At 49.0% G+C, this 9,095-nt stretch overlaps 1 protein-coding gene across 7 annotated transcripts in view; it reads right to left on the bottom strand.

The window, feature by feature from the left end:
* Window positions 1–8,009: 8,009 nt before the first annotated feature.
* LOC122363594 (GRB2-associated-binding protein 1-like) overlaps window positions 8,010–9,095 on the bottom strand; it is a 62,218-nt gene continuing 61,132 nt past the window's right edge. For all 7 annotated transcript variants that reach the window (XM_043333059.1, XM_043333062.1, XM_043333055.1 and 4 more), the window contains one exon: window positions 8,010–8,908. In XM_043333059.1, the coding sequence (XP_043188994.1) occupies window positions 8,621–8,908 (288 nt within the window). In that variant the 3' untranslated portion in view covers window positions 8,010–8,620. The remainder of the gene's footprint in view (window positions 8,909–9,095) is intronic.

The raw sequence follows: 9,095 nt of genomic DNA, 5'->3' as shown, positions 1-9,095 counted from the left end.
GGCCACCACAAAAATCTCAAATAATCTCTATCGGCTTCTGGGACATTAACTTGCAAAAACATTTCAGATACGTCCGCTGTGAAGGCTATCTCTTCCTGTCTGAATCGGAGCAACACGTCCATCAAAGAGTTGGTTAATTCTGGACCCTGTGCCAGAACGTCATTCAGACATATATTGGTGTACCTTGCGGCGCAGTCGAAAACGATTCTTACTTTATCTGGTTTCTGCGAGTGATAAACCCCATGATGTGGTAGATACCAGCGAGGACCTTGTCCCATTCGATAATCAGGGTTCTTATGAACTCTCTCCGCATAGCCTTTACTTATGAGTTCTCTCATTTGTCTCTTGTAGTCTTCCGCAAAAGATGCACACTTCTTAAATTTAGTCTTCAGAGTCTCGAGCCTCTTCCGTGCTACCCCGTAATTATTTGAAAGCATCGGCTTGTCGCTACTGAATGGGAGGCCGATCTCGTATCTACCTTCACGCCGCCGGCATGTTGTAGCCACCTTTTTTAGCCAAAGCCCGTCCTCCACAGATGATGCCGTCCGAGAGTCTGCTAAATTATCTCCTATCTCTTGTCCATTCATTACGTTCCTCACCAGTATATTACTGACCCTCATCGATGCTCTCTGCTTCCGTGCTCCACCAACGATCCATCCATACCTAGTACGAATGGCGTAGGGCCCTCCATTTTTACTCGGTATAACTTCCAGAGGCTCCATGGCATACCCACAATCATTGCCGAGTAGTAAACCAACTTCAGTTTTGCCATCGTACAGTGTGATGTCACTCTGCGCCAAATAGTCCCACGAACTTAAATCATTAACTTGAACGACGTCATCTTCCGACACTGGAATATGGTCCAATGTAAACAATGGGGGGAGGTCTACAGGATAACTGCGGTCTTCATTGGTCATGCGTAATCCTTGAACTACGTATCCTTCAAGTTGGCGTTCACGATCCACGGTGGTAAGATTTAAAGCGATGCGATTCCTCCTCACAACACCCAATTGTTCGAAAAGTTTCCCCGAACAGAATGAATGTGTACTTCCCGAGTCGAGAAAGGCGCTTGTTCGTAATTCCTTATTTCCAAATTTCACCATTATACAGAAACGATCGGCAATTTAGCTCCCATGTGACATAACTGATCTGCCGACAAATGACATGATGTAATAGCGCTTGGCTTTACTTCTCGGGAATCCTTTTGGATGTGTAGAACCGTAGGATGCTTTCCCTGACAAATGCGACATGTTTGGCGATTGCGACAATTTTTACTAATATGCCCTTTGCCTAGATACCCAAAGCAAAGCCCTTGTTTCAATATAAAGTTCTTCCGTTCATCTGGCTCCCAGCGCAAAAACTCCGGACACTCATGAATCGGATGTCCTTGCGCACATACCTCGCATCCACCGGCTGAAACTGTGGATTTAAGGCTATCAAGAGGTCTTGTTCCGGAGTGAGAGGGTAAAGCCGACGAAGAGGATGCTGCCAACGAAGCATACATCTGACTATCAAATTGTTGACCGTAAGATGGATTCATATTGATTCGTACTTCTCGTTCTAATAATTTTACCAGGTCGGCAAAGGTCGCGATGCGGGTTTCTTCGTATTCGATTCGGTCGACCAGACGCCGCCAACGATCCTTTATCGACGGGTTCAGTTTATCTAAAATCGTTCGTATCGTTTTCGAATCGATTTCGTTAATCCCTTGTGGCATAGCCTTCAACGCATTCCAAGTGCCTCTCAGAAATATCACAAACTTGTCTAAATCATCGGTTTCGGATCTGATAGATGGCCACAAAACAATTTTTTCGATCATATAAGCCACCGTTTGAACAACATTTCCGTAGCGCTCTTGAAGGAGTCGTCGCGCTTCAGCATAGCCTTCCCCGGGCGGCCTATACAAACAGGACGAAACAATGTCCTTTGGCTTCCCAATTGTGTACTGATCTAAATAATACAATTTTTCTTCTTCATCTTCAACTCTACAAGCAATTTTGGCATCAAATCCCCGTATAAAGTTGGTGTATAGAGTAGGGTCCCCGTTAAACGGCTGGAGCTGTAATGTAGGCAGTTGCATCTTTCTGACCAGCTCGATACTTGACCTCTCTATGGATGGACCTTGTCTCGCAGTGGGGTTTTCGTGTAGATTCGGTTCGGCTGGTTGGAATTCGGTTTTTATTTCAGTCGGTTTCGTCGAAAGTCCGCCTCGATCATCGTAATCGTTTCGTTCGTTCGTCATTAGATTTTCGTCGTACTTCTTTCGACTGAATATTTCAAAAACCCCTTCCTTCGCCCTGGCTTGTTCCAACTGCCATTTAAGTTCCATTTCCTCTTTTCGCTGTCTAATTTTGGTTTCGGCGTCTTCGAGAGCATGCAGTTCTTCCATAACTGCCAGCTTGGCCGCCAAGCCCGCCCTTATGGCAGCTTCACGAATGCGTTCAGAATTTGCGTACGATTGGGAGGAGACAGATAAATGGTCCACCTCCCCTTCACTGCCACAGCTACTAACACTTCGTGATCTTCCAGACATAATTTACTTACTTTAGGACCTGGTAGGTTCGAGTTTACAGTTACCGGTTACAACTACTTTACGTTACCCTTACTTCGAACGTCGAAACGAACTTTGTTACTGTTTCAGCTCTTGTCCTAATTGTCAACACCGCAATCAAAAACAATCTGAAAATACTGTATTGCTGGTAACAAAGGTTTCGGACAGACAAGGCTGAAATTTAAGTAGGTAATACCTTATGAAACCCAACGAGGTCACGATAAATTAAGCCACGTCCAAAAGCGCACTTGACATAACTTGACAGTTCGTAGTTTCGTACGATCTTGATTTTTCGTTTCGTTTCCTTCGTTATGTTCAGTTCAGTTCGTTCGTCCGTTTCTTATCGTTTCTTATTCAACTTAAACAAAAATAAGTCTAACTAAACTTAAAATTCGAAAAACAGTAAAAAGACGTAGATAATATTGGTAACCCAAATTCAAATTTATATGGATGTCTCACGTGACGAGCCTTCTTTCGCACTAACCACTTGCAAATGACTGTTCGGCATTTACAGTTAGCCATAAAACTACACTCTGAAACAAACTGTTTGGGACACACTACACGCATGTTCATGTATCACGATCATAGCAAGGGACATAAAAATTATTAACCTTCTTTGATATTCACAATGTTTTGACACCAAAATATTTTTTGAAAGAAGCAAATAAAAAACATGCAATCACCAGCCAGCCGTTGCCCAACTGAGCTTCGCAAATTTTTGTGCAGTTAACAAGGCAGGCTTCCGCTTTACGCTAAGAACATTAATTTCCAGGTTCGATTCTTCGTTTCGCCGCTAGAGGGGGTGGGGCGTCTTTCCCACCCTGGGCATCTTACCCCACTCTCCCCTACTATCAGCGGTTTTGCGTTATACGCAGCACGGTTGGCCGCGTGACGCGGCACTACCTGCCGAGTTTCGGCCGTACCAGCAGCGTATTGGGGAGTTGAGTTGTCAGGATGGCTGTGTGATGTGGGGCGGACGCATGGTCATCCCGCCGCAGGCCCGGGAGAAGCTGCTCAAATTGTTGCATGATGGACATGTGGGGGAGAGTCGAACAAAATCTCTGGCTCGAGCGTTATGTGGTGGCCACGAATGGACGACGATATCGTGCGCGTAGTGAGCGGTTGTCGAGCGTGCAATGAGCGACGAAACCAGCCCGCCAACGTCCCCATTCACCCTTGGGAATGGCCTGTTCGTCCGTGGGATCGTGTGCATATAGATTTCTGTGGTCCTCTGGAAGGGATGATGTTTTTAGTCATTATTGATGTGCATTCCAAGTGGCTTGATGTTTATCCAACTAAAGTAGCGACCACCGCTGTGACATTGGATAAACTGCGAATGTCGTTTGCGTCTTGGGGTCTGCCACGTGTACTCTGTTCTGACAACGCGGCATGTTTTACTTCTCCTGTGTTTGAACAGTTCTGCGTTATGAATGGTATCCGACACGTCACGTCACCGCCGTATGCCCCCAAATCGAATGGTCTGGCTGAACGATGTGTGCAGACCTTCAAACGGGGCTTTGCAATGTACAAGGGTTCCGTGTCAACCAGAGTGGCTCGTTTTCTGTTTCAGTACCGTACTACGCCGCACACGACCACTCAGAAGTCGCCGGCGGAATTGTTTTTGAACCGGCCGCTTCGTACCCATTTTGATGGACTACGGCCGGATCTCTCTTTCGAGATGCAAAGTCGACAACGGTCCCAAAAACTATATCGAGATAGAGGTTCCCGATCCCGGCATGTGAATGTTGGGGACGCAGTGTGGGTGACAGCAGTAACCAGGTTACAGGGGACGGGCGGCGCTTCCTGGTTGCCGGGTGTTGTGTTAGAGGTGACAAGTGTGAAGGTGACGGTTTTGTTAGACTGCGGTAGAGTGGTGCAGCGGCATCTCGACCATGTTCGCCGTGATTGTTCGGGTGTGCGCCGGCGGCCGGGTGCGGATGAGGTGTCGCTGGCTGATCCTCTGCCGGTGGTCGCTCCGGCCGCGGCGGCGGCTCCGGTGGAGTCCGAGCGGCCAGCCGGCGGGCCGCGTCATTCTTACAACTTGAGGCCACGGCCTACTCAGGGACCGCAGCGGCTGTGAGAAGGATGTTTCAGTGCGCTCTGTTTTTGTTATGCAAATGCTTGTTTGGTTTGCTTCGTTCCGGTGGTACCCCTAGTCCGGAACGGAGGAGGAAGTGTTATAGGGGAAGCTCCCTTCGTATGGCAGCCGTTGTACCGCTGCCATATCTGTGCCCGCTCCGTTGGTCAAGGCCGCCAATAAACAGTTCGTGCCCAGAGCCCGTCTCTGATCTATTACAGATCTGTAATAGATCAGGGACGGATCAGGATTTTCTGTACCATCTATGGTACAGAAAATAAATCAAACAGAGCTGAGAAAAGACTGAATGATTCTGGGTAGCTGCCTCGAAACAATCAGTTTCAAGAATACAGCTGCCTTCTTAACGTACTGTATCACTTGTTAATTCTTCAAAAAGCAAACTCTGAGCAATAACAGACTTCTTTTCGTTGCTGTTGACAAGTTACGTTGCTTTTGGACGGTGGCTCGCAGTCCCAACGGTGTGCTCTCCATACAAGGCGGTGTTTGATGAGCTCACGGCGACAGGTGGTTTGTTTACTGCTTAGATGCGAGCAGTTGGTGATACCACAACAACTACAGCAGGACATCATTGCGCTTGCGCGTGATGGACATCTTGGCGAAGCCAGCACCATCAGAACACTAAGAGAGCGAGTTTGGTTCCCAAGAATGGGACCACTCGTAAAGGAGTACAGTCTGTCTTAAAAGTACCGCGCAAAGTGGCGGTGGATCCATCAAGCCTGACCGAGAAAGGGCCTGTTTTAATTTAAAAGTCACCGACCAATTGACCTAGGGAATGGATAAGGATGTCAGTTGCTTCAGTGACCCAAATTTAGCAGACCCTTGCTCAGTCAGGCTCGATGGATCCACCGTCACTTTGCGCGGTACTTTTAAGACAGACTGTACATACGATCCTGCATCGGGTGTGTATCCGCAGCCCCAGGAAACAGTCCGGCTCCGATGATGGCGAGGCCGCTGCCTCCGAGACCCTGGCACGCCGTAGTAGCCGACTTCAAGGGTCCTATTGGTGGCCCGCGAGGACACTACTGTTTAGTCATTGTAGATCTGTACAGTCGGTTCCCTGAGGTGACCCGTGTAAAGTCAACAAAGTTGGACGCGGGTACACCGCAACTGGACGGAATCTGGGCGCGGCATGGGGTACCGGAAGTCGTTATTCACGACGGGGGCCCGCCGTTCAACTGGTATGAATGGAAGCGATATGCAGAGACAAGCTGCTTCAAATAAGAAATGATCACACCTGGCCATCCGCAGGCAAACGGACTGGCTGAGAAAATGATGTCTTCTCTGACGAAGATAATTCATGTGGCTCAAGCCGAGAAAACCAGCGAAAAAAGAGAAATAAACGCTTGGCTGATGGCTTACCGAGCTACACCGCATTCTACCACCAGGCGCTGCCCCCGCCGAGCTCTTGATGGGAAGAAAGGTGCGTGTAAAGCTTCCCTGCCTTATTCCGGACGCACAGGGGAAGCTGCATGATGAAGTGAAGATGCGCGAGGAAGAGAAGAAGGCAAGACAGAACGCATACGCTGACAAGAGAAGACGCGCACAAGAAAAGCCGATCAGGGTCGGTGACAAAGTGCTCCTTAAAGGGACTATCCCACCTTTAACATGGGGTTTGAGTTGAGATAGCCAAGTTTGCGGCGAAGTTCAGAAACCACTATCTATCTAGGTTGCAACCCCCGCGGCCTCTTGGTGTTGAAGAAATTCGTTCCCTTCATTTGAAAATGGGCCTTGTACAAGGCCCTATCTTCAACATGGAGCGACCGTTAGTGTGACGTCACCTCGTTTAGTCATTCTGATTTAAATGGGTTTGTTCGTTGAAAAATCGCTTAAAACTTGGTCTGAACTTTGTTGTGGTGCCTACAGAGTAAAAAGAATCAGCTTTATGACAGTAATGTGGCCTGGGGAAGGAGGTAATTTTGGGCTGTGACGTCACATATTTGAAAGTTTGTGTTTGGAATATGGGAAGCCTAAGATGTTTAATGAAAAATAAATGCCAGAACCGTGTTCCTGGTCATCTTATGTATAAAGTCGGGCACAATTTAACTGGTTTTAACAACATTTTAGAAGGTGGGATAGTCCCTTTAAGCAGACGTCATTTACCTCCTCTCCCCCGTGGGCCCCAGTCCACACACAGTAGTAGCCACAAGCAACACCCGAGTCATTGCACGGCGAGGAGAAAAGCACAGTATCGCGAAACTGTGAGAAGTTCAAGATACCTACCTCCTGAACGTGGGTCCTGTCAACGCCCAGCCGGACTCACCGGAGCCGGGAGCGAACCAGCACAGAACTTTCTGACAAAAGCGATGAGTGGATTCTGGACTCTAGCCCCAGGAAGTAAGGATCAGTCCGATAACACATGCAAACGCTAACGCGAAGCACCAAGAAGATCGCTAAGAGAACGGAGAAAGCCGAACAGGTTCAGCCCATGCTGAAAATGCATCGTTACAGCCAATCATCACCGATTGTTAGTGTCGAAGAACGGTGCAACATTCAGACTCGATTGTCATTCAGTGTGTCAGGGTAGATGATGCTATAGATCGACAGTGGTAGGTTTACTTGTTGTTAAAAAGTATTTACTTGCCTGGTAAAAAAAGGAGGAAGGTAGATGTAATCAGGGGGAGGCACTCGCCTTGGCCGTATATGGGCCAGAATGTCTAACGATTTCCGCCATGTTGTGTATACCAAAGTCTTGAAAAGTTGATCACTGCAATCAAACTGCAAGCAGAAAGCAGCAGCACTTTTGAGTAGTGTACCTCTTACTTAACTGCACCTCTGCTACCGTACATGCAATTTATATTTCTGGTATACACAACATGGCGGAAATCGATAGACAAAAACAAGTCACCAATGCTCCTTCCAGTATATATTAGAGTTCAGTGGATGTAATGGATGTAATGAGCTAATCTAAAATTACATCAGAAGTAGACTCTGCATGGTCGCACGCGCTACTTCTCTTTTTAAATTTTAGCGAACTTAAAATAGTAAAACGAAAATGACATTTTTGAAGGTGATGTTACAGCTGTACATACAGCAATGTCTCTGGCCTTCAATAAATATGTGTTTACTAATTAAGTAGCTAGTTACAGTGCCCAGCTGTGTCACCAGGAGTGGGGTGGCACTGGCCTCCCACGTTGGCCGTAGGCTACGGGGAGAGGTAAGGAAGAGGACGAGCAGGAACCTTCCTGTAAGTGGGCGCATCAGCCTGTTGGAAGGATGACGAAATAAAAAAGTACGTAAAGTAAAAGTAAAAGTACCCTTTGGGTTTTTAGTCGGTCGATCCGTCCTCCCCCTGTCGAACATTCGTGGTGTCGCCTCTGGTCATAAGTCTCTAGCCGTAAGCTCATAACTCGACGAAGCATCGACAGATCACGATCAGTATATTGAAGCAGAGCCAGCCGTACACGTGGGCGCTGGATTTCCTAGTGACGGCAGCCAAGGTCCGGCCGCCGCCCAGAAAGACATGGCGCCGCTGGGCCGATATTACTCTCTCGCTCGCTCGTACGCTCTCTCTCTCTCTCTCTCTCTCTCTCTCTCTCTCTCTCTCTCTCTCTCTCTCTCTCTCTCTCTCTCTCTCTCTCTCTCTCTCTCTCTCTCTCTCTCCCTCTCTCTCACCTCCATGCCGCGGTCCGGCCAGTGGCCCGCGGCCGCTCCGCGCCAGTCGGCTCACATAGCCGCCGCCACTACCAATTTTTGACAGGTCATTGAGCAAATCTATGGCCAGATCAGCACTTTGCAAAACATAAGCACCATTACAAAAAATCAGGGCACACACACGAACAACAATTAAACGTAATACCTGGGCGTGGACGCGATTTCGCGACTGACCGGCCATCTGTCGATCAGAAGCGCGGCCACGCGTTCCACACTGCAGCTCGCGCCGAGAGGCGGTCGGCCGGCGCCTCCAGTGTGCCGGCCACTAAGGCAGTCCGATATGTACCGTGTCGGCGGCTCTCTCTCTCTCTCTGTCTGTCTCAGGCGTCGCTGCGCCGGCTGACGTCGGCCGAGCTGCGGGACAGCGGTCCGCTGCCGTCCTTGGTAGTACGCTCCAGCTCGACGCTCTGGCGCGTCTTGTTGAAGGCCTCCGTCTTCACAAAGTCCACCGTTTTGTAGACGGTGCCGGTGGAGGCCTCGCGCCCCAGCGGCGTCTTGGCCGGCGAGCGTGGCGGAGCAGGTGCGGCGGCGGCGGCATCGGCCAAGTCCAGGTCCAGGTACTGTACCTCGTGCAGCGGCCGGCCGTCCGGCTCCGAGTCGCAGTATACCTGGCGGTACACAGACCCAACACGGTCACAGACCGTACACAGACAGTACCGAGTACACAGACCCAACACGGTCACAGACAGTACACAGACAGTACCGAGTACACAGACCCAACACGGTCACAGACCGTACACTGACAGTACCGAGTACACAGACCCAACATGGTCACAGACCGTACACTGACAGTAC

Source organism: Amphibalanus amphitrite, unplaced genomic scaffold, assembly GCF_019059575.1.
Source record: "Amphibalanus amphitrite isolate SeventyFive unplaced genomic scaffold, NRLGWU_Aamphi_draft 000629F_arrow, whole genome shotgun sequence".
Classification (NCBI taxonomy): domain Eukaryota; kingdom Metazoa; phylum Arthropoda; class Thecostraca; order Balanomorpha; family Balanidae; genus Amphibalanus; species Amphibalanus amphitrite.
This window is presented reverse-complemented; position numbering and strand designations above follow the sequence as displayed.